At 44.1% G+C, this 25,131-nt stretch overlaps 1 protein-coding gene across 4 annotated transcripts in view; it reads left to right on the top strand.

Annotated features, from left to right (window-relative positions):
- Positions 1-25,131, top strand: part of SULF1 (sulfatase 1) — a 191,879-nt gene that overhangs the window by 138,827 nt on the left and 27,921 nt on the right. For all 4 annotated transcript variants that reach the window (XM_045286492.1, XM_045286497.1, XM_045286507.1 and 1 more), the window contains 5 exons: positions 7,994-8,144; positions 9,740-9,915; positions 11,256-11,384; positions 11,645-11,701; positions 12,468-12,597. In XM_045286492.1, the coding sequence (XP_045142427.1) occupies positions 7,994-8,144; positions 9,740-9,915; positions 11,256-11,384; positions 11,645-11,701; positions 12,468-12,597 (643 nt within the window). The remainder of the gene's footprint in view (positions 1-7,993; positions 8,145-9,739; positions 9,916-11,255; positions 11,385-11,644; positions 11,702-12,467; positions 12,598-25,131) is intronic.

Genomic DNA, 25,131 nt, shown 5'->3' with positions numbered 1-25,131 from the left:
CCCTTAATAGGGCTCTCCCTGTGGTGGAGTATTATATAGATTCCTTACGCCTGGCCTCGGGTTAGTGTTATCTGACCCTCTCTAGATGGCGTGAACGATCATATTTCCACTGTGTTTGCATGCCCAACTAGGGAAAGAAACCAGTCCAAGGGTGGCTTGTTGGCGCTGTAAGCTGAGGCCAGGGGTGTGCCTACCACCTGAGAAGGAGTGGGGATGATCAGCCACTCAAGGCAGGAGGTGCTACGTAATCAGACAGTAGCTCACCCATAAAGCCCTGAGGACTCGGAGAAAGCTTGCATCATAAAAATACACATAATAATTCGTAGGATTATGAAGCCTTTCACTATAATCGAGACTCCACTGTACTTGCCAGTCAATGAGTTCCCCAGTCGCCGCATGTTGTGTTAAGTGCTGTCAAGTGACTCTGAGTGAACCCATGTGACAGAGGACAATTGCCCCAGAGAGTTTCCCAGGCTGTAATTTTCAACAGAAGCAAATGGCTAGGCCTTTTTCCCAGGAAGCAATTGGGTGGGTGGGTTCAAAACCCCCACCTTTCCATTAGCATTTACCATTGTCCCGCCAGGGCTTGTGCTGTCTCTATGGTGATATTATGTCTTCATTCTCTATAGAATAATTGCCTTCTCGCTCTCCTGGTCTCAGTAATATTTGCTGTTATGGGCAAACGCAGTAACAGGGAAGAAGTATTTTGTACAATATAATTGTACAGGTAAGAAGCATCCATTCACTTGGCCACCGAGTCTATGGGAAGCTACGAGACTCTCCTGTTTCCTTCCTACAGACTATTACCTTTAAACAATACATTAGTGGGTTCCAGTTCCGTGATTCCTTCTTCCACCTGCAGAGGTGTGTGGCAGTGTACATATATGCACACACAGAAACGCACAGATCCAAGCAAAATGGAAAATCTTGGTGGAAGTATACATGCCCCCAACTTGCAAGAATAGCTCTGAAAATGGTGCTTTGGATAAACGTCTTATGACAAAAGAAAAAAATGCCACTATGTGAGTCCCAGACAGAGGTTTTGAGAGATCTTTGTTATCTGGCATTAGAAAGACATCTCACAACCTAAGAAGAGTTACCCCCCCTCCCCCCTTCTTCCTATCCTTTATGTTACATGTTCCATCACGCTGACTACTTATCTAGGCCGACGAGGAGATGGGATTGCAGAGCTCCAGGGGGGAGCATTCACGGAAAAGACCCAGGGATAGAGCCCCGCGACCTGCAGGGCAGCTCGAACTGGAGCGCAGGGCAATGTCTTCCATCGCTTAGCTCCCGCTGTGTGGTCATCACATCTCCTAACATCACAGTTGCATAGAACACTTTTATTTGGTGAATGAATAAGCATGTCAAGCCCACCAACTTTAGAATATTTTTTGGAAACAGCCCCACCATATTGATACAATAGACTGATGAATGAAAAGGACCTGGAGGGATCACAGAGTCTAACTCCATCATTGTTTAGATTAAAACATGTCCTGTCCAAGTCATATAAGTAGTTGGGGTCAAAGTTGGAAGCCAAACTCAATTGTGTTGACCCTGATTGACGTTTCTACTACACTGACAGTTGCTGTTAAGTTAACTCACGGTGTGTCAGATTGGATCACCATACTTTTCTCCTAAGGTACTCTGGGTGGTCTTGAACCTCTGGCAGTTTGGTTAGCAGCCGAGTGTGTTAACCATTTGCCACACCCAGGGATGTCCTTCCCATATGCTAAAGTACTCAACCAAACATACTGCCATCGAGTCGATTCCAGCTCCTAATGATTCCAGCTAGACTTTCCAAGAGTATATAACTCTTAATGAGAGCTGACAGCTCATCTTCCTTTAAAGGAGTGGCTGGTGGATTTGAACTGCCAACCTTGCTGTTAGCAGCCCAGCACCTAATGCACACCACCACCAGGATTCCTTAGTTCCACCTCAGGAGGCTCATCCCGTTCCCATCACACTTAATATTAGAGGCAGTTCATATATATATATATATATGTTTGCACAAGTCTAGTTGGTGTTTGCGGCAGCAGCAGAAGACTTTTAGTTCTTAATTTTATTTCGTTGCTGAGCGTCTGTACTGCCTGACTGTTGGCCCATTGTTCAATGCAGTAGCATTGACCCTGGTGTGAGGGCTGTGTGACCATGCTTGCTTTCCTTTCTGAGTTGTTCCTCAGTAATGCAAACTCGCTGTCTCCCGAGGTTCCTATCTAAATTAGAAGACTCTAAATGAAATTTTATATAGCTATAATCAATATCGTTTGGAGTATTATTGGGGACGAGTTGCTACCTACAGACATTTGAACTCAGGTGGGGGATATCTGCCCAAAGTCAATTAAATAAGTTCAATTTTGGTGAAAGCCAATATGGTGTGGCTGGGGAGATTAAGTATAGAATTTCCAATTTCACGCTTAGAGTGTGTCTTAAATCTGTATAACTGGCTGCTTCAGGGAATTGTGACCTATTTCATTTCTCAGAGAAAGACAATCCTGCCAGCCATACCTTTTCAGAGTTAGATAGCTGGGGTGTTTTGGTTGTTGTTGTTGTTGCTTAAAACTAAATAACAAATGAACAGAACACATGCTCCAATATAAAACACTAGACATCTATTCATTTTTACTGGGGTGACAGCAAAGGCCATTAATGATAAAAATGAACTGGCAGTTCTTTACAGTCCCCTGTGTGTACATTTAACACACACCACATGCATTTCTTGAAATGATTCCTTTGCTAGAAAGACTTATGTGCCTAAATACCCGCCTTTCAGCAGGAAAGGTGACATTATTGATTTCCAGAGTTCTGATCCTTGTCACGTCAATAAGCGATACTGGGAACAAAATCAAACCACAAAGAGACTTGGCATTGCTGGTGAAGGTTGAACTTTGAAATGCATTAGTCTGAGGTTTCTGTGACCCATGTGCTGGCTGATAAATCCAAACAAGCAATGACCAGAGAAAAGCAATATTCAGGGAAGCCTAACTTATAAGTAGAGGAAATGGTCTTTTGAGGGTTACAGGTACGTTTTCTTGGGAGTTTAAAGTCTGAAGCAATCAGATTCACGGCCATAAAGAGCTGCCATCTCAGAAACCCGCAGGGCCAGTTAGGCTACCCTGTCCCCTCAGGTTGCTATGAGTTGGGACACTTCATTCTGGGTCAAGCACCCTTATCCAAACAAGTGAGACTCGCCAGATGCAGCATGGGTTTGGTTTGTTGTTTTTTTAAGAGGAAAACAATAGTCATTCAAAAGCCACCATCTGAACCTTGGTCCTTTCGATTTTAAAGCAAATGGTATTCCCTTTTCACGGACTCATCGAATATGTGCCTTGTAGGGTCAGACTTTATGCTGCATTTGCAGCAGACATGGACTTGCAGCAATAAGTAGGAAGTATCTAAATGGAAAACTGAACCTGCTAAGAGTTTCAACCAGGGTGAAGGCTAAGGAGTTTTAAGACCTAATTTTGCTAGAAGGACATACGAGGGGGGCTTTGAAAAGTTTGTGGAAAAATAGAACTTAAAAAGATGATGGAATTTCTCCACAAATGTTTTCAACCCCCCTAGATTATGTGTCAGTTCTCCCTTTAATGGCTGGGATTTGGAGACCTTTCAGGGAACCTGTGGTGGGGGGCTGTGTAGCCAGTGTGATGTGGCATGAGGAGTCTGGCAGGGAGCTGCCTCAGCACATCCTTCTGAGCCACCTCTGCACTTTACTTTCTCTTTCGGAAAATGGGAATTCTATGGCCTGCCTGCTGTCATCAGAGTTGCCACAATCATCAAATGAGCCAGTCAACGATGAGATCTTTTCCCCACCCTCTATTAGTCAGGGTACAAAGTGGGCCCATGATTTGTTCTCTGGAGTCATTGACTTAAGCCCTTGGAAGATTTCTTGAAAGGTGTTGTTCCCATTCCGTAGATGAAGAAACTGAGGCTTGTTGCAACCACTTGCCCAAGGTCACACAATACAAGGACAAGAGGAGAACGTCTACTCCAACACAAAACTTTCTGGGAAAAGGGGAGTAGGAGCTTTGCCACTCTTCCCTAAAATCCTGTGTTGGTTTTTTTTTTTGCGGGGGGTGTGTGTGGGGGGGTTTTCTTCAATGACTATGTTCTAGCTAAGAACCCCAAGCTCTGCTTGTATCATTTTCAGTCTCTTCCTCAGCTGTTGTTTGGTGCCATCGACTTGGCTCGGACCCACAGTGACCCCGTGTATAACAGAAGGAAATACTGCCCAGTCCTGTGCCAGCCTCACCATTGTTCCTGGGCCTGAGCCCACTGATGCCACCAGTGTGGCAATCCCTCTCGTGGGGGGCCTGCCTCTTTTGCCAAATATGATGTCCTTCTCCATGGATGGTCTCTTATGATCGTGTGTCCAAAGTATGCAAGACAAAGCCTTGCCATCCCTGTTCCTCAGTTACGGGGAGAACAAACAAACCAAACGTACTGCCAGTGAATCACTTCTGACTCACAGGGACCCTACAGGCCAGGGGAGACCTGTCCCTGGATTGCAGAAGCTGTACCTCTTTATAGAAGTCCACAGCCTCTTCTTCCTCAGGCTCAGTTAGGGCAGCAAGCCTTAATTATCACTGGAGGACAGAAGGCTGCATCTTCCAGGAATTTGGCAGCCCCCAGCAGGAGGCAACCACAGGTCTTTGGCAAAAGATCACTTTTCAACAGCACTGTCAGTTTCAGCGACCCCTGACCTTCCACCTGCAGGAGCCCTGAACAGATGCTGTTCTGTGGGAGCAGCAGTGAGCGAGAGCGGCTTGTCTTCCTTTAAACAGCAAATGTAGGTCCCCTTTCCAGGCCCCCTGCCGAGACCCCACCTGGGATCTCATTCCTGGAGCAGGGGGCCATCTTGCATCTCCAGAAATGAAGAAGGGAAAAAAAGGCGGGGGGGAGGGGGAGACACTTTGACAACAGGCCTTGCACTCCCTCTTTTAATATGAGCCAGATTTAACATATGTCATTCTGTAAATCCAGGAGTCCAATTTGAGGCTTGTAATTTTCTGCAACCTTCCCTGTGTCTTGGAGTAAGGGGGAGAGACGCCAAGCACGTGGGGCAGAGGGGGGGCTGTAATTTGCCCTTTGCGATGCTGACTCTCCATTCCCTATCGTAATTTTTATTTGTGTTGAGGTTTTGTGGTTTGCAAGAAAACTAAAAAATCAACTAGATTTATTTTTTAAATTCAGCTGCCCTAACATCAAAGGCAACAAGGGGAGGATTTTTCGTGTTATAAAGAAACCCCGTATAGTTCATCTTTTATAGCTGGGTTCTTTTTCAGGGCCCGTATCAGTAAATGGTTAAGGGACCCTGCATAAGCAATTTGCTATAGATCTTTGGCCTCAAACGACCCCCGCTGGGTTAAAAGAAAGAAAGAAAAGCCCTTTCCAATGGGATTTAGAAGTCCTGTGTCTTCTCTTCAGCCTCTTAATCTAATCCTGTTTGTAACATGACATGCTGCCTGAGGACCAAGCACAGGCAGGAGGGCTTTCCCACTTCCGAAGCTCCTGAGATCCAATGGGGCGTCCGTGGCTCACTCTTCCGTGCGGGGAACTCTTCCCAAACGAAGTGAGACCATTTGCTTCATGAGTCCAGGAGTCATTTACCTGAGAAGTACAAGGAGCTTTATATCGGAAACTTCTCTTTAACAACAACAACAAAAAAACAACCTATGGTGAGTCCTAAAGAGATTTCTTTTAAATATTGGAAAAATTTTGCAGTCACTTAGTGGCCCAGATGAGAAACTGATGTGCTTCTGTACAGGAATAAATAAATATATATATATACACACACACACACACACCTCATAATAGCTATTTAAAAGAGGTATCATTATCCCTAATTGGGAAAAACAGAAGGTTGTCTGCTCCAGTAAAGATTTACAGCCTTGGAAACCCTTTTAAGGACACTATGAGTTGGCGTTGACTTAGTAACAGTGGCTTTGGTAGGTTATTGTTATTATCCCAGTTTTAAGAACGTGCACCTGATTCAAACTCCAGGTGTACTTTATGTCTCTTTAAACGGAAATTGACTTATAGTTCTGGGCATGGTTTGCACGCTTCTAGAAACTGTCATCGGTGATACATGGCATATTGATATTTGTGCTGGGTACTTCTGTTAGTTAACCATCTTCCTTACTGATCAGGGGCCCTTTGTGCTTCTAGTGGTGCCCCAAATATTCTCTATAGATAACTGTTGATATCCAGGTAGCATTTTGTACTATAAGGAACATTGCTGAAAATCCAAGGGCAAGAGAAAAGTGTGTACTAATCTATGGCATTTATTGACCCCCCATATGCATCAACATACCTCACCACACCCCCATGCCACTCACCAAGTCGGTTTGCCCCGTGGGAAAGCACTGCCCTAGGGAACCCCTGGGGCTACACCTGCCAGACTCAGTCAAGGTTCCTGAATAGTGAGCGACTGCTTCTGTAGTTGTAGCATTTGCATGGTGGACCTGGCTCACCTTTAGTTATCAGTATCCATGGCCTTCCATCAATAGGCTCTTCCTCAGAACAGACACCTGGAGTCACACTTCTCTTGCAACACAGGCTGTGGATTGCTCCATGAGACTGTCTGTTGCAAAGTGGTGGTTCATCTGAAAAGCATGAACTCCTCATTTTAATTTGCGCCCTCTCTCTCATTGTGTTAAAGTAAATGGGCTTTGGAGCCAAACCCTCACTCTACTACCTACTAACTGCGAATGATGGGGAAGTTATTTAACCAGGCTAAGTCTCAGAGAGGCTCTATTGGGTATGAGTTAGGCTACAAGGTCAGCAGTTCGAAATTACCACTTGCTTCTTGGGCAGAATTTGAGGCTTTCAGCTTCTCAAAAGTTTAGCACCTCTTAGAAACCCCAAAGGACAGTTCTGCTCTGTCCTATAGGGTTGCTATGAGTTGGAATTCACTCCACAGCAGGAAGTGGGGGAAAAAGCCTCTGTTTGGCCCCTGGGTGGCATAAGCACTACAAACCTAATGGCTGTTAGTGCAAATTCACCTAAAAGTACCGCAGGGGAAAGACCAGGTGATCTGCTTCTATAAAGATTACAACAAAGAAACCTCTATGGAGCCGTTCTACTCTGTCACAAAGGAGGTCCTCCTGAGGCCGAAACAAGCAGATGAAAACAGATTTTTTTTAAACACGTTTATATTCTCAGTCATAAAACAGGGCAAGAAGCGCACTTCTCTGAACAACTGAGATAATCAAATGAGTTTTTACTAGTAAACATCATGGCATCGAAGAGAAGCTTTAGTGGATTAGGTCTATCTAATTAACAGAAATGGTGCCCTGTGATGAATGGAATTGTCTATAAAATGAATAGCTTTATTGGTAAATGTGTATATTACCGAGGTACACTTGGCTATAACTCCAGCAAATCCAATTAAGTCAATGGTGTCTATATTCAAGATTAGGAACTAGGTGTGTGTACAGAAAATAATCTATAATCCATTTTTAAAGCCATGATAAATTCATGAGGAAAAAAGGTTAAAATTAGGACTCATCATCATTCCACATATTTGTGATGCTCCGGAAGAACCGAATCAGCTATGAAATGTTATGAGCTAACACCACGGGGAGAACATCCACGTCTACATCACGGAGCTTGATCGGTAACAGTACTGAGCTTTCATCCGATGTGTAACATTGCCGGGATCATAGGGATGTGTTTATCCCTCATTTTACTCCATCAATCCCAATGGCACTCGCACTACGTTACATTTTTTTAAAGAAAGACTGCTTATCAGCGTCCAGCCGTGGTGTCAGAGTTTGAATTCCTGCACCTTTAGGAACTGTGTGGCATTTGGGGTTGGGGTTGATGAAGCCTTCAGTTAGGCACCAAGAGAAGACAGCCGAGAAAGTGAAATGCTCAGTGGGGTCTGCTTCTCCCTCACACGTCACGACTTCACAAAGCCTTTTTTTCCCTTGAGAAATTTTCCCTAAACTACTAAGTAAAAAATAGTGAGATTCCGTTCCTATATTTTCAGAACTCCGAGTTATAACTATGCACCCAATATGGATAAGCACTGGATTATGCAGTACACCGGCCCCATGCTGCCGATCCACATGGAGTTCACCAACGTTCTACAGCGCAAGCGGCTGCAGACGCTCCTGTCAGTGGACGACTCCGTGGAAAGGGTAAGCACGCGCGCGCCTCCCTCGGCAGCGGGTCTTCATCCAGCTCCCCTTTTCGTTTTCCAGCATGATCTTTTTTTAAATCATTTTATTGGGGTTTTCCAGCTCTTATAACAATCCATATATCAACTGTAGCAATTACATTTGTACATAGGTTCCCATCACCATTTTCAAGACATTTTCTTTCTACTGGGGCCCTTTGTATCAGCTTCTCTTTTTCCCTTCCCTCTCACCCTCGTGACCCCTTGATAAATTATTTATTATTATTTTCCTATCTTACATTGTCCTGTCTCCCTTCACCCTAGGGTGGAATGGGTGTTTTGGAGGGTGTTCCCAGCATGATCTTGAGAGAGAGAGAGAGAGAGAGAGAGTTCACATGTGGTTGGGTATTTCAATCATCCCTCCCTTATCTTTTCCCAATTTTTTCTGGTTACCTCGCCAGGATTAGGAGTCCTCGTGGTGCAATGGGTTACATATTGGCTGCTAACCAAAAGGTTGGCTGTTCAAACCCATCAACCACTCTGAAGGAGAAAGATGAGGTATCGCTTCCATAAAGATTTACAGTCTAGGAAATCCTTGGGAACAGTTCAGCTCTGCCCCATAGGGTCCCTCTGAGTCAGAATTGGCTTCGCAGCAGCAGTGGGGCCTCTCCAGGCTGGGTTCCTATGAAGCGAATGGCCAAGGAAGTTTACTAAAGCACTTCCTGTCCGAGGCCACACCTTCAACGCTCTGGGGCCTGGAGGAAATCATGTGCACGAGTAAAGCAGGTCCAGTTAAGAGTGTATGGTGGGGATTGTGAAGAATTTGGAATTGAGTTCCTTTTCCAAAGTGTTCACATAGCTAGCTGCTAACTAAAAGCTTAGTGGTTTGAGTCCACCCAGAGGTGCATTGGGACTTTTATAATTGATGAAAGGGAAACTGGTTGTTTTCTCTTTTGAAATCAAGTAGCTGGGCAGCAACTATTTAATGCATGCTAATCTTTGCCTGAGTGTAGGAATGTCAATGCAGTGTTGCCAGATTTTCCTATCTAAAAAAAAAAGCGAAGACATTAGGTGAAATTTTCTGAATTTTAACCCAGCATAAATCAAATCAAACTCACCTGTAAACTGGATCTAGCTGGACCAAACTCAGAGACACCCTGTTTTCAACCCTGAAGAACTAAATAGAAGAGGGATGACATTAACATTTGCTTCTCAGCTTGAATTTCAAACGGAAACCTACAAAGGCTGGTGGTGGGCGTTGCCCCGTGCTTTTCAGTTCTGTTATTTGTTTCATTGTTTCTCCCCCCAAAGACCAACAAAACCTGTACCGAGCACATTGCAGATTCAAAGAGACTTGTTCCAATTGTCTTGGATTTGTTTTAACCTTTCCTCTCCAGGATTATAGGCAGCTAGAAAATGGGCATAATCTTTGTGTGTGTCAGCCTTAAGAAAATGACTCAAGTGGGTGGGGCGGGGGGTGTGGGGAGCATAAAAGAAAACAACTCTTGGCTTTTAAAAGTTAACAGGGCAAACTTTGAGGCCAATTACGGCAGTGCTGTTGAATGCCATGTGGCATCATCACGCTTGATTCTGACCTGCCCCTGTGCTGCCTTTCAGCTGTATCATATGCTTGTGGACACCGGGGAGCTGGAGAACACATACATCATTTACACCGCTGACCACGGTTACCATATTGGACAGTTTGGACTGGTCAAGGGGAAATCCATGCCATATGACTTTGATATCCGCGTGCCTTTCTTTATCCGTGGTCCCAGTGTGCAGCCAGGATCGATGTACGTATGTCTCTGCTTGCAACATCCAGCTGTAGGAGTGTGCGTTTGACTCGCGTATAATTCGATTACCAATCCCAGTGTCTAGTTTCCTTTCATCCCAAACAAAAAAAAGGGGTACATGTAGGTTGGTAATTAAGATGAAACACCACCCCCCGCTAAATTAACTAAAGCGTACAATTAGGAACAAAGAGGTAGGGTAGGGCTTTTAGAAACGCGCCCCGGACTTCTCTGAATCAGAGTTCCCCTGTCGTTGTCTTGTTTTCAAACAGCCCCTGCCACCCTCTTGGTCTTTCATGTTTTAAGTTTTTATTCAAGAAAGTTAAAAGACATCATGATCATCTTCCTTATTTTTTATTATTATTATGGTAAACATATATACAAAACAGAACATTTTTCAGTTCGACATTTTTATTGTGCATGTGCACTTCAGTGCACAAGATTTTCTTTCCAAAGAAAAGAGGCCTAAAGGATGGAAGGTGTGTCTCTGTTGCCCAGCTTTCGGCCCTAGGCAAGGTCACTGAATCCTCTGCATCTGCGCCCCCGTTGTCAGATAGGTTTGTACTCTCTTCGATCGGTAGCAGTTGCACCACATGAGCTCCTGCACAGGCAAACAGTTATGAAAAGAGTTAAAAGAGTGGATGTAGACCTCAAAAGCTTGAAATGACCCCTAAAGAGCTTCTGACCTGGACCTGTAATGCAGAAGGCTGTTACAGAGTGGAAGGGCCTCACTTAGAGTCTTCAGTCCTAGAAGGGGTTAAGTTGGAGGCCCAGAGCTCAGAGATCCTCCCTGGGTCTTTTCTGCTGATCCTGGAGAAACAGGGTCAGAAGGGTTGGGTTTGGGGTTTTAAAGCATGGTGTCCTGGCTCTTGAGGTCACTAGAAACACCTTGGGAAGTGTCAGCTCTCTAGTTCCGAGGCTCAGTGCCAAAGCGAGGTCTCACGGGCTGGGCTGAGCGATGAAAACCTTACGGTTTTTTAGAATATTGAACACTCTAGCCTTAGTCCAACAGAGAAGTTTTGGACTTCAGCATTTTAGAAGATAGTGTGCATCGCACACACAAAATACCTATTTGAGCAAGGCTAGGCTGATGGTGCTGCCAGGTTGTGGAATGGCTGGGCCATGCTCTCCAGAGTGACCCCAAGAGTCTATCAATCTTTCTGTGAACCATCCCTGCCAAGCACACCCCTATCCTGGCCAAATGTATCCACCCATCCCTGGAGAGAGCAGAGGAGAGGGTGGAAAGAGCGAAAGGCAGTGAGTCACCCCTGTTGACAAAGCAACCCTAAGTGCCACCCCCCACTGGTATCAGAGCGAGGGTGTAACCATCTGTTCCTTTGTAGAGTTCCGCAGATCGTTCTCAACATTGACCTGGCCCCCACGATCCTGGATATCGCTGGGCTGGACACACCTCCCGACGTGGATGGCAAGTCTGTCCTCAAACTCCTGGACCTGGAAAAGCCAGGTAACAGGTGCGTCAATCTACTTCCCTCAGCCAGGCGTCCAGGGCCAGCCAGCAGCTGAGCAGAGTGGAGGCAAAATCCGCTGTGCCCATCAGGATCAGGCCAGCTGCAAAGTTCTTGGCTGTTGGTGAATAGCACATTGATGCAGACGCAGGACTGGCCCACCAGACGTGAGGGGGGGGGGGGTGTCCTTTAAATAAACTGTTAGCACAGGTCCATTTGGAAAACCGTCCAGATGCCAACAGTAAATATTGTTATTTTGCTTTCAGGTTTCGAACAAACAAGAAGGCCAAAATTTGGCGTGACACATTCCTGGTGGAAAGAGGGTAATTATTGGTTCCTGGGGTGCTTCTGGGAACCAGTCCTAGTGGGCAGTTTGCCCTGCTGTGTGTATGTGTGTGTGTGTATGTTTCCCCCTTCCTTATTTTAGTTTGCTAAGCATGCAGATTTTGTAAGCTTCATCACAAAATGGAATGCCTTGCTACTCATTCCCTGCTGGCTAGCAGAGTGATGCCTCCTGCATCAGAAGCGTAAAGGATACGGCCTCAGAATACAGGGCTAACGCCTCTGGGTATGGGTTTGCTGCTGCCTTGCTTGGCCTTGCTGTCCAGTAGAACCACTGGTTTGAGTTCCTCAAGCCTCCTCCTCTCAGACATCCTCAAAGCTTGCTTCTTCACCTGATTTCACTTGCTCAGTTTTGAACTGTATGCAATTGCCACTATTGAATAGCCACTTCTGGGCTGTCCATTGTAATTCCTAATGCTCTTTGACTTGTTCCCTTTGTACTTAGCTAGAGGGAGTGAGAAAAGCACGTTCTTTCTCCTTACAAAGGACTTTGTGCCTGAGTCTGCCCCTCGTGTTGACGTCAGCACTTTGTTGGGCAGGAAGTCTTCTGATCCTGACGGCTCATCTTGACAGGACCTAGCTCATCAAAGGATTCATTAGATGTTGGAATCCTTTAGACAGAGGGTTAATATCTATTTCTCGTCCTTTGATGACTATGGAGTCATGTGACAGGAACACAGAAAGAGCGGGTGGGAAAGGCAATTTGGATCACTTCTCAAGCACACAGCTTTTCCTTTTCTGTCACAGCAAATTCCTACGGAAGAAGGAGGACTCGAACAAGAGCCTCCCACAGTCCAACCACCTGCCCAAGTACGAACGGGTCAAAGAACTCTGTCAGCAGGCAAGATACCAGACCGCCTGCGAGCAACCAGGCCAGGTGAGTGGTACAGCTCCCTCTCTTCACCACCATGCGCATGCGTCTCCATTGCCAAACCAATGGCCATCCATATGTAAGCAAGCTTTTGACAGTGGTCGTGAGATTGGCAAGCTCACTGTGGGACCACTCTGCTGTTTGGAAGGGGTTGCCTTAACTGGTTCAAGGTGGGCTTCTCCTCACTCACTGCTGGGGTTCCCTCTAGTTAAACGAACGAGCTGATGCTCTCTAAAGAAAGAACATCACATCAACAAGAGTTGTACAAGCATCACCAGAATCAAGTGTAGAACATTTGCGTCTTTCTTGTACTCATTGTTATGAGTTCCCCATTCCACCACCACCCAACCTCCCTGCCATACCCTCTTGGATAAAATATACAAAAATAATACCGAAAAAGGAAAAACCCACTGGCAACAATAACAAAGTAATAGGATTTTCCAGGCCTTTTTTCCTCAGATCTGTCTTAGTCTGTAAATTCCACTGACAGGCGGGTGGTGACTGCACAGGAGAATCATTGGCCGATGATTAATTCCAGGTCTCCCACATAGGTGATGAGAATGCTACCACTGAATGACCACTCCATCCTGATTCCCAAACCGGGCTACACTAACCAGATCAAAGGAAGTTCAAATCTTGTGTGAGTCTCTTAAAACTTCAGATGCTCACATGATTCACTCCACAGTTCAAGATAACGAGTACATAATACAGGCCGCCTGGGTAAATAAATTCCTTTAGTTAGGCACCTGTTGTGTGGTAGCTCGCTTATTGAATAGGCATTCATAATATAATAAGTATGCTCTTTATACTCACTGCGTGTCCACCTGCCTTTGTACGTTTTTTTGAAGAACAAAAAGAGGGTGGGAAGAGAAGGCCGGTGAAAGAGGAGATAAAACCAGGCCCTTATGGCATTCTAGCAAGCCTTCATTTTCAAGTGTTTAATGGAAAAGCTTAGACCCGTTCATTATATTTTAATCAGAAGTCTTCAAAACCCACTTACGAAAGCTCTAAGTATTACTATGAATAAAACCTCAGAATTGTTTTGCAGATTTGAAATGATTTTTTATGAGCCAGCTTCAATAGGCTAATTTATTTTTTTCTGTGGGATTTGGCACTGCCCTGTTCAAGGTTAACTGTGTCTCGTGCAAGCTGGTCCTCTTGTTACTATGCTAGCACTTTTAGTGGACAGCATTCTAATCACTGGGGACTAAGGTACGTTGCCTCACTACCTGTCAAGATACAATTTTGCAAACCTTACCATGTGGCTTTAGCTGACCGTGTAATGTATGTCCTAAAGGGCAGATAGACTTTAAACCAGATTACGGCCCTTTGGTGTAGGCTTTTTGCTTCTGCACCGAATGCTCACTGGGTTAAAAGAACAACCTCATTTGGCTCTTATGACTTGTTTCGCTCCCATGAAGTGCTGCCATAGGCTGGTCCCTGTAGTTTTCCTCTGCTGCTTTATTCCTATGGGAATCAGTCTGGTGTCGGACTCCTTCGTGGGTGTGTGAAAACATTGGCAACAGTCCCTTTTAGAAATGCCTGACGGGATGGGGTCCTGATGGTGATTTCTTGCTATAGGATATTTTTTTGCTTTTTAATTGGAGAGCAGTGAGTGAGCTCTAGCACCATTCAGATTGCTTTACACTTGTGGCTGCTAGCTGCCCCTGCGTATCGATTTCCACTTCCAGTGAAACCCACGGCTGAGTTACAGAGTACAAATGCCCCCCAGGGTAAGGTGACCAGACAGTCCCGATTTTTAACAATTTGTCCCGCGTCCCGCAGCATTTTTTAAAAGTCTCAGTTTTTGGAAAGAATGCATGACACGTTATGGTTTACGGTTTTCGGCTGCCAGGGGAATCCTGGCTGTCATCTCCGCACAACAGAGCCCAGGCCTTGTCTTTGGAAAAGGGAGTTTGAACTGCCAACCTTTAGATGCATACCATTTTGTGCTATCTTGGGGTCTTGCCTCAAGCTGAAGCGAGATCATGATGTGAGTCGGCCGTGATTTGCTGCACTGACCAGCAATGTCAGCACCAGTTGGGATCTTCCAAGAGTCCCAGGGGTTCTCAGAATTTTTAAACAGGGAGGGGGGGCAGTTCACTGTCCCTCAGACCCATTGGAGGGCCGGAATATAGTTTTTAAAAAAACTGTGAACAAATTCTTATGCACACTGCACATATCTTATTTTGAAGTAAAAAAACAAACAGGGAAAATATACCCAGCGGGCCCCATCTGCCACAAACCAGGCAGCCATCCCAGATCTACTGAACCATAAGCTTTGGGACCAGCCCAGCTGTCTATGGTCGCACGAGTCTTCCAGGTGATTTTGATACTTGCACAAGTACATGAGACAACCCTTCTAACCTAAAACTCAGTTGTCATGGCATTGATTCCAATTCACGATGCCCTCACGGGTTGCAGAGTAGAACTGAGCTCCCCCCCCGGTTTCATGCTTCCTACAGAAGCACATCTGCAGGCTTTTCTTTTGCATTGCCTCTGTGCTGGTTCCACCAGACAGGCTTTTGCTTTGCAGCCTCATGCTTAACCATTTACACAACCCAGGGATGCCTACAGCTGTGTTTGCAGGAGCTGAAACCATAGTTCAAGAAGCTGAGAAATTCAAAGGCAGTGTGAGCCTCTCCAAGGCCATTATCAAATTGCTGGTCAAACCTGATAGCACTGTTCTGTTTTATGGACTATTTATATTTTTGCCCCTTTATACTATCTATCTGGCTACTTTGAAGGTGACCTTCTTGGTTGTAGTATCAGTGACTTTTTATTTTTTTAAGCAAAAGGAAGAACAATTCCAAAATAGTGAGATTGTACAAGGGGGGACCTCCCTGCCCCCCAAAATAGATTTTTTTTAAAAGCTCTGTATTTAAATTTTTTGCAAAACAAGCTTATCACCTTCAAAGTACTCTCCAATACACTTAATACAAAGTCCTCTGTTGGGATGGCTGACAGCACTTCCCTCGTTTTTCTCCTCACTTCTCTTAAGCTGTCAAATCACTGTCCTTTCATGTCTCAGACAAAAATAAGTCATACAGAGCAAGATCAGGTGAGTAAGGTGCATGGGGCAGGAGAGGCATGCTGTTGTGGTGGCAAAACCAGCCCCGTCTGCCACAAACCAGGCCTTTTTGTCACACCCTGTTACACAAATCTTGATTAACAATCTGACCTAGTGGAACAAACTCCAAATGCACTCTCTCTCTCTCATCAAAAAAAAAAAAAAAAGAGCATTGGTTTTATGAGGGTATCTCCTCATCTTCCCCAGAAACATGGTGACAGCTAAGGCCAGAATTTGCTTGGCTTGGCACCTATTGTCACAGCTGTAGCATCACATCTGTCAACTATCTGCAAAAAAGACCACAGTCCTCTCTTTGACTTGACCCTTCATGTGGTGTAGAGGAGAAATTACCATATGTACTTGAGTATAAACTGACCTAAATATCAGTTGAGGCACCTAATTTTACCACAAAAACTGCATTAAAAATGTGCTAAAAATCTTGGCTTGTACCCGAGTTTATATGGTAGTTCTTGTTAGCCTCATTCCCTCCCCTCTACATCCCAAACATATGCTGTGTTCCCCAGCCATTTCCCACGCCCATTCAGCTAAGGATTGTTCTATAGAATCAAAGTGAATGAATGAAGTAGAGAAGCAGGTAAATTGGGGTCTAAAGCATCCGTCGCTTACTAGTTGTGTGATCATGGATCTGTCACTTAATTTCTCCCGAGTTTCAAGTTTTCTATCTCTAAAATGTGGGGAAATTGATTCAATCTCAGGAAGATTAAATGGTGCTAACATAAAGCAGTGTGTGGGCGTTGAATATTACTATTGTTCTGTACCATCTGACCTATTGTTTTCATGCCTCCAAAGCCAGCAAAGAATTCAAATGGCTAAAATCCCAGACACTTGGCATCACTTCTCAACTCTGAACCGAACAACCAACAGGGACTAATTAAGACAACAGAGACATATGTGTTTGCAGTACTGCCACACTCCTGATCATGATGAGGCTGAGTGTGAAATCCCATCACTCGGTCTCCTCTGGGGCAATAAACCCCCAGAAACCATTTTGTCCAGGCCCACACGTGCACACAGGTAAATCCCCAACTCTATTTTAACAGACATTTATTCAGTAGACAGCATAGATCACTGACACTCATTGATGCCCATTAGAACCAGAGAAGAGCCTTTGAAAAAAACACTCACCAATAGTACCACTCCTGAACAATCAAATTACACTATCTGGAGGCAAGGCTAAGGCACCTGTATTTTAAAACAATATTAAGAAACACAGACCTAGAATCATAAATGCCAACATTGGAAGAGGATTTAGAAATCTTCTGACTCAATGATATTTTACTGATAAGCTCCAAAAAACCTCCTACCCAGGACCTACATCTCTTTGCTGCCCATGCAGTCCTTCCCCGCAGCAGGCTGCCACTACAGAAATGTTCAGAGAACAGATTTTTCTCTTAGAATTTATTTGTGGCATTTGCTTGGTTGAAGGCCTGACACTGAGATCCACTCCCAGTATGTAGGGCTCTTCCTACACGTTATAATCTTGCAGCTTTCATGATTGAAATACAAAAGTGCAATCCCATGGTGGGCAAGTCAATTCAGGCCCAGAGTGGCTCTACAGAGGGTTTCCAAGGGTGCAAATCTATACCATAGCCTCATCTTTCTCCCAAGGATCCGCTAGGAGGTTTGAACCACTGACCTGGCAGGTAAAATAGCCCAATGTCTACCCAGGAGCTCCAAGTCCCACCTCAGACAATTACATTAGAGTCTCTGGGGTGGAACTCAGCCATGAGGATTTCTTCAAGCACCCGGATGCTATCCGTGTGCAGCCAGGATTGAAAATCACGGATGAAGAGGGCTCACTATTTTGTTTCCTATCTTCTACTTGTAGATGTCAACTCCTTAAATAAGGAGACATCTAAGTCTGAAATAGAACCAGAGACACCAAACACAGCCACGGAGTCGATGCCGACTCACAGCGACGCTGGAGAACGGGCTAGAACTGCCGCAGTGCGTCTCCAAGACTGCAGCTCTTTGTGGGTTTAGATAGGCCCTCGCTTTCGCCTACAGAGCGGCTGGTGGCTTCAAACTGCTGACCTTCTGGTTAGCAGTCCAACAGAGACCCATTACGCCATGTAGCCTCTGACATTTAAGAAAATTGGAGCCTTGTTGGTTTCCCTGGAGCAAATATTTTCATCTTTCTATTGAGTGTATTCCAGAATCTTTGCCATGTCATCTGCCTTTTGCTTACATTGATATAAAAGTCTGTGTTATCATCCAAAAGTTATCCTCTGACCATATATCCTTCCGCACATTGTGAGGAGCCCCGGAAAGGACTGGAAAAGGTGAAGATGGGTACCAGGCAGAACTGACTAGAGTGGTTGGTTTGTTCAAAATTGACAGCCTATTTCCACAAACTCTGAGGCCTGATGAAAATCACATCGTGGTTTCCAATTGGCGCTCCTGCTCCCAGGGGTCCCGTTAGAAAGACGGAGCCCCCAGGGCCGCCCTCAGACTGTCCTTGCATCAGTCTGTGAGAACCGGGCAGCCTGTAAACCTGATATTGCTATCCCGTCTGCCTACACCAAAGGGCGTGTCTGAACACTTGTTCATCTCCTTAGATGGATCGGCTTATGTTCACTTTTCAAGCTGCAAGGTTGAACATTTGAACCATATTTAACGATGGTCTAAACACATCTGAGACAGGTGATCATAAAAACAGGTACTTTGCTCATAAAGGACTGCATGTGATCCCACCCTGTTTAATTTATGCTGTCAATTTCCCACAACTCCCTAGCAGGGCCCAGACTGGCCAGGTTTCCCTCCTCCCGGTCTCTTAAACATAGCCTGTTCAGCCCTCCCTTTTCATGTGCACGCCAGGTGTTGCTTCTGTCTCAAGGGCTCGTCATCCGAGGAGTACTTGAAATCTCTCACATTTCCCCAAACCAGTGTCTTTTTACTGGGATCTTGGAAGGTCCCTGGGTGGTACAAATGGTTTGTGCCTGACTATTAACCTAAAGGTTGCTAGTTCAAACCTGCCCAGCAGCACCGTGGAAGAAATGCCTGGCAATTGCTGCTGCAAGTATTACAGCCAAGAAAATCCTAAGGAATAGTTTGACTCTGGAACATCTGGGGCTGCCCCTGTGTTGAAATCCACGCAACAGCCCACAGGTTCGTCTTTTTGGTCAAGCGTCTTTAGATTGCATCCTGGCTTTACCACCTTGTTGACATGTGTACGTAGGCAAGTTACTTAATCCAACGCTGCCTCAGGTTCCTTATCTAAAACTGAGGATCACCACACTGCACCCCCCTGGCTGCTGAAATGGTTCTGAAAAGGGCCTGAATGGGGCCTAGCACACAACAAGAAGCCATCAGCAAATAAAGGTCATCGATTGTTGGCCAAAGTCAGTTAAACAGTTTATTTCCCTAAGAGCCCTAGTGGCCCAAGGGTTACTCATTCGGCTGCTAACCACAAGATCAGCAGTTTGAAGCCACCAGTCACTCTGTTGGAGAAAGATAAGGCTTTCTACTCCTATGAAGAGTCAGTCTAGGAAACCCTCAGGGGTGGTTGGTTCTACCCGCTCCCATAGAGCCTCTGTGAGTCCGAACTGACTCAACGGCAACAAGTTTGCTTTTGTGAGTTTTTGTTTTTAAGCTACAAGAATCATTCTGACATTGACATTTACACATGATTATCCAGATGAAAATCTGAATAGGGGAAACATTTTTCTCCTCTGACATATCCTTCCTTTCCTATCTTGCCCACCACCAAAACGACAGAAGGTCAATCTCCTTGGCATAAATAGCTTTCATATTAGGGAGGAGACTTGATCATGGATAGACCATTGGATACATTTAACAGGGATGTGTATAGGGTGTTTTGTATTTCCTAGTGCCATCGAGTCAAGGCCAACTCGTGGCAACCCCATGGGGGTTAGAGTTGATCGCTGTTCCACAGGGTTTCAAAGCCATGGTTGTTCAAGAACAGATTGCCAGCTCTTTCTTCTGAGGTGCCGCAGGTGGGCTTAACAGGCCAACATTTGGATTAGTACTAATGTGCTTGGCCATGTACACCACCCAGGGACTCCTAGACTTGAGATAAAACAACAACAGCAACAAAAACAACATTGCAAAGACAGGTCCCCAAGCTAGTTTTCTAGGATGTTTGTACTAGTATGCAGCATAATCAACTGTCAGAAAATTGCTATATAGTTGCTACACTTTAAAGAAAGTGGTTTTATGTATATGATGATTAAATGCATGTCATAAGACATTATTATGGAGAGCTAGCGTGTGTGTGTGTGTGTGTGTGTGTGTGTGTGTGTGAGAGAGAGAGAGAGAGAGAGATTGAGCATTCATTGCACTGTACCTTAAAAAAAATGTAGGCATAGTTTTTGTTCCTTATGCATGAAAAAAGGAACAAGTAGGCATAAATGAGAACATACAATGTCTTCATTCATGAGAGGAGTTTGAGTTAACCAAGGAGTTTCCAGCTGGCTGCTAACTGGAAGGTTGCTGATTCGAACCCATGAAGACTCAGCAGGAGAGAGTTTGGCGATCTGCTTGCTTCTGTAGGGTCACAGCCAAGCAAACCCCATGGAGCAGTTCTACTCTGTAATGCATGGCATTCCCATGTGTCAGTGGTCAACTGAATGGCAGCCAATGACAACAGGCTATTTGAGAAATGTATACAATGCAAAATAAAACAGTCACAATGATTGCTTAGTCATTACTTTGGGAGTTGAAGTAGAATGCTACTGTGCTTTAATAGTGTGCTAGCATCTTATGGGGAATACTTTGCAACTGGTAGACATTCTGCCAAGTTTAAGTATGTGAAGCTCAGAGGGGAAAACAGTTCTAACAAAGTCACACAATTGGGAGGATGACAATTCAGATTTGAAGTCAAAGTCCCTGTGACTCAAAATCTACAGTCTCCCCACTAAACAATAGTAACTGCGACTATTACAACTTACAGCCAGAAAAACCTTTCCCTGACTGGAGACTGGATATACAATTTTAAAGGTCAATGTTAACAGCGACACTCTGGATTCCTAGATGGTATCTTTCACTCAGAACTCTGAAAACGCTCAACAATCTCTTCACATGGCATATCTTTGAGACCAGGAGGCACAAGTATTACTTTACCAGATGTGGAATCTGGAAGAACAAAGGGATTCTGCAGTTTGCTCAAGGTCAGGGAACCAGCAGCAAAAGAAAATGAAAATTGAGTTTCTCTGATCCTCAACCCTATACTTATCTCCATTGAAAATGACTATCTTTCACCAAGTTTCTATCAGATCCAATTCAAGTTGATAAAACAATGTGTCCCATAAAACTACTACTAATAACATTTCCTTTGTTGAGCACCTACCATATGCTGAGTTTTTCCCATATGTTTTCTGTCAATCCTGTGACCCCACAAAAGCTTAAGGGTTTTCCCCATACATTATCTGTAAACCTTGCGACCCCACAAACTTACTCAGGCCACATAGCAATGTGATGGAGCTGATATTCAAGGCTAGGATGTTTAGATCTAAAATCAAGGTGTGTCCCACGGAACCACACTGATGTGGGTTTAAAATGCCATTGAGTAAGTAATTTCAGTAGTACAGAATGCTACTCCAGAGGATACATGGTGGCAGGACTTTCATACCGCTGACATGAGTGAATGAGGAAATGCATATCAAGTGCTCTAGACCAAGCAGCCACCACTCCTCTGCCAGCTTTTCATACCGGTGGGTGGTGGCTTCCCAGTTGCTCTGATGCCAGACGCTGTGCCACCAGTGTTTTAGATAATAGCAGGGCTCAGCCAGGGGGAACAGACTTCAACATTTCAAAGTAAGCACTGACGACAAAGGAAGAATTAGGTTTTTAGTCACTAAAATCTTAGCAGTAGAAGATACAGCGCCAGAAGATACGGCCCTCAGGTTGGAAGACACTAAAATTATAACTGGGCAGAGCCACCTCCTCAAAGAGTTGACCTTATTAGTTGGGGCCCTTCATTTGTTGATGAGGCATGACTCACAATGAGTTGCAAACCCCCACTGATCATTGGAATGTGAAAGGTATGAAGTTTGGTTTCTAGGGAAATTGAAAGTCATCAACAATGAAATGAAATGCATAAAGATCCATAGCTTAGGGACTGGTGAGTTGAAATGGACTGGTACCAGTGCATTTTGAGGCACATAATCCTATGGTGCACTATGCTGGGAATTAAATTCAAGAGGAATGGCTTCACATTGGTCATCACAAAGAATATTTCAGTAACCCACAGAATGGGCAAAAAGTGACAATGACAAAAAAATCTATAGAAAATTGCAACACCTCAATAAGCAAAAACAACCCATCTAATAAAATGATTAAATAAAAAAAAAAAGAACAGACCAGGGCTCAAATAGAAAGCAAATGTTTTGAGAATGATGATGACAACAAATGTACAAATATGCTTGACACAATGGATGTATGTATGGATAGTAATAAGAGTTGTATGAGCCCCCAATAAAATGATTTAAAGAGAAAAAAATAAAATTAAAATTGGCAAAGGACCTGAACAGAAAGTTTACCAAAGAAGACACCCAAATGGCCAACAAGCATGTGAAGATAGATACTCATGATCACGAGGCATCTGGGAGCTGAAAATCAGAACAGCGATGAGAAACCACCTTACACCCCAAATGGCAGGCAGTAATACATGCTAAAGAGGCTGTGGAGAAATTAGAACCCTTAGGCTCTGCTGATGGCACTGTAGCTATGTACAGCCACAGTGGAAAGACATATGGCACTAACTAACCACTGGGGCTAGAAATTCCATCCAGTCTAACAATACCTCTTCTGAGTATATATGATAAAGAAGTAAGAGTTATAACACGAACAGACATGTACACCCTTGCTCATCGCAGCACTGTTCAAAGTAGCAAGAAGATGCAAACAACCCAAATGCCCACCAGCAGACAAGCGAATAAAGAAGCCTTGGCACACACCCAGGATGCAATACCCTGCGTTGCTGAAAGGCAATGATGAAACCAGAGAACACCTCATGGCACCTCTGGACCCGGAGAACATCATGCTAAGTGAAGTTAGCCAATCACAGAAGGGAAAATAGTATGTGAACACTGTTACAAGGGAAACCCCCAAACAAGATAAGGACTTTCATGCCAAAGAGAACGGACTTTGCAGTTGGCTGGGGGGTAGAATTGGGAATAAGGGGAGAAGAAGGGCAAAAGCGAGAAGGTAAGCAAATAGACGAAGAAGGATGGATGGGTGTTAACTGGGGTGAAGTGGAGGACGGTGCTCCACAAGAGGATAAGGGGAGCAGGGGTGGAGTAAGCGATTGGGGGTTTTAATTGAGGGGGGAAGGGTGTTAAACAGTTGAAAAACAAGTGTTCTAAAATGTCAACTCACCTCGTTTACAGGTTAAACTGTTTCCCAGTATATCTTGTAGTACAATAAACTGTTTCCCAATATATCTTGTAGTACACTACCATTTGTGATAGGATAATATCTATATGCCTGCTGGAAAGTCCAATTATTCAAATTTATGCACCAAGCACTAACGCTAGTTTAAGACACTGGGCTAGTATAAGACATTGAAGAATGCCACTAAGTTTTGCCATGTGAAATTAATCAAACAGGTGATCATGATGCATTGATAATTATTGGCAATTGAAGTTGAAAGTTGGGAGCAGAGAAGGTAACAGTAGTTAGGAAATACAGCCTTGGTGATAGAAATGAAGCTGGAAACCTCAAGACAGAATTTTGCAAGAAAAATGTTCTTCATTGCAAACATCTCTTTTCAACAACACAGACAATGCATGTGACTTTCACCGGGTGGAATACACGGGAATCAAATGGACTACATCTGCAAAGAGACACTAAAGAAGTTCAATATCAGCAGCCAAAACAAGGCCAGGTGTCAACCATAGAAGAGATCCTCAATTGCTCACATGCTAATTCAGGTTGACAAGCATTATAACAAGTCCATTAGGGCCCAAAATACAACCTTGAGTATATTCTACCTGAATTTAAAGAATGTCTTAAGAACAAATTTGATACCTCGAATGCTTAGAACAGAAGGCCTGATGAGCTGTGAGAGGACATTAAGAATGTCTTACATGAAAAAAGCAAAAGGTTATTTAAAAGGCTAAAATGAAAAGACCAAAGTGATTGTCAGAGGAAACTCGAACTGTGATCTTTAACACAGAGTAGCTAAATAGAGGAAATGGTGAAATAAAAGAGCTGAACATATATTTTCAAAGAGCATCTTGAGAAGACTTGAGAATTGTAATGAAATGTCCAAAGTCCTAGAGTGAGGAAGCCAAAAAGGAAGAACACTCTTAGCATATCTCAAGCAAAACAAAATGAAAAAAATCAAGCCTCACCTTGAAATATTGAAGGATCCCATGGTCAAAATAATGAACCATGCAGAAAAGCATCGAAAGAAGATGGAAGGAAAACAGAGTCACTGTACTAAAAGAACCGGTCAACATTTAATCATTTCAAGAGGCAGCATATGATCAAGTATAAAAATATTGGAGGAAGAAATCCAAGCTGCACTGAAGGCATTAGTGAAAAACTAAGTTCTAGGAATCGATGGAATACCAGTTGAAGTGGTTCACAAACTGATGAGTCACTGAAAGCATTCAGTTGTTTATTTCCAAGAAATTTGGAAGACAACTGCCCGGCTAACTAACAGGAAGAGATCCATATCTGTGCCCATTCCAAAGAAAACAAAATGCAGAAATTACAACAAATAAAACACATCATTAGTATCACACGAAGTAAAAGTTTGCTGCTGATGCCTCAAAAATGGTTGCAGAAGTGCTACATTGACAGAGGACTGTCAAAAATTCAAGAAGAACTCAGAGAAGATTGTGCCATGAGATATTGCTAAAGTCAGCTGGATGTGAGCTGAAAGCACAGAATGGCAGAAAGTTGTTTGCTTGTGTGTTACTAGCTATGCAGAGTATTTGACTGTGTGGACCCTAAACTATGGACAACACTGAGAAGAATGGGACTTCTAGAACACTTCATTGTGCTCTGGTAGAACCTGTACATAGACCAAGAGGCAGTCGTTCAGAAAGTAGGAGAATAAATACTGTGTTGCTTAAAATCAGGAAAGGTGTGAGTCAGGGTTGTATCCTTTCACCATACTTATTCGTTCTGTAATGTTGAGCAAAAAAATAAAGAAGCTGGACTATATGAAGAAGAACGTGGAATCAGGATGGAAGCCTTATGCAAGGTAAAACTGGTACAACCTTCTTGAAGGACTTGAAGCACTTCCTGAGAAAATTGAAGGACCTCAGCCTTCAATAAGGATTGCAATTCAATATGAAGGAAACAAAAGTTGTCACAATCGTACTAACAGACCATCATGATAAAGGAAGAAAAGTTATCGAGCATGTATTTCATTTTGCTTGGATCCACAATCAGTTCTCATAGAAGCTGCAGACAAGAAATCGAAGGAAGGCTTGCAGTGGGCAAGTGTGCTGTATAGGAAGACATCGTTACACTAG

The sequence above is a fragment of the Echinops telfairi genome, unplaced genomic scaffold (genome assembly GCF_000313985.2).
Source record: "Echinops telfairi isolate 266 unplaced genomic scaffold, ASM31398v2 ScPeMD7_1;HRSCAF=3_0, whole genome shotgun sequence".
NCBI classification, from domain to species: domain Eukaryota; kingdom Metazoa; phylum Chordata; class Mammalia; order Afrosoricida; family Tenrecidae; genus Echinops; species Echinops telfairi.
Note: the sequence above shows the minus strand (reverse complement) of the source record. Positions and strands in the feature narration are given on the sequence as shown.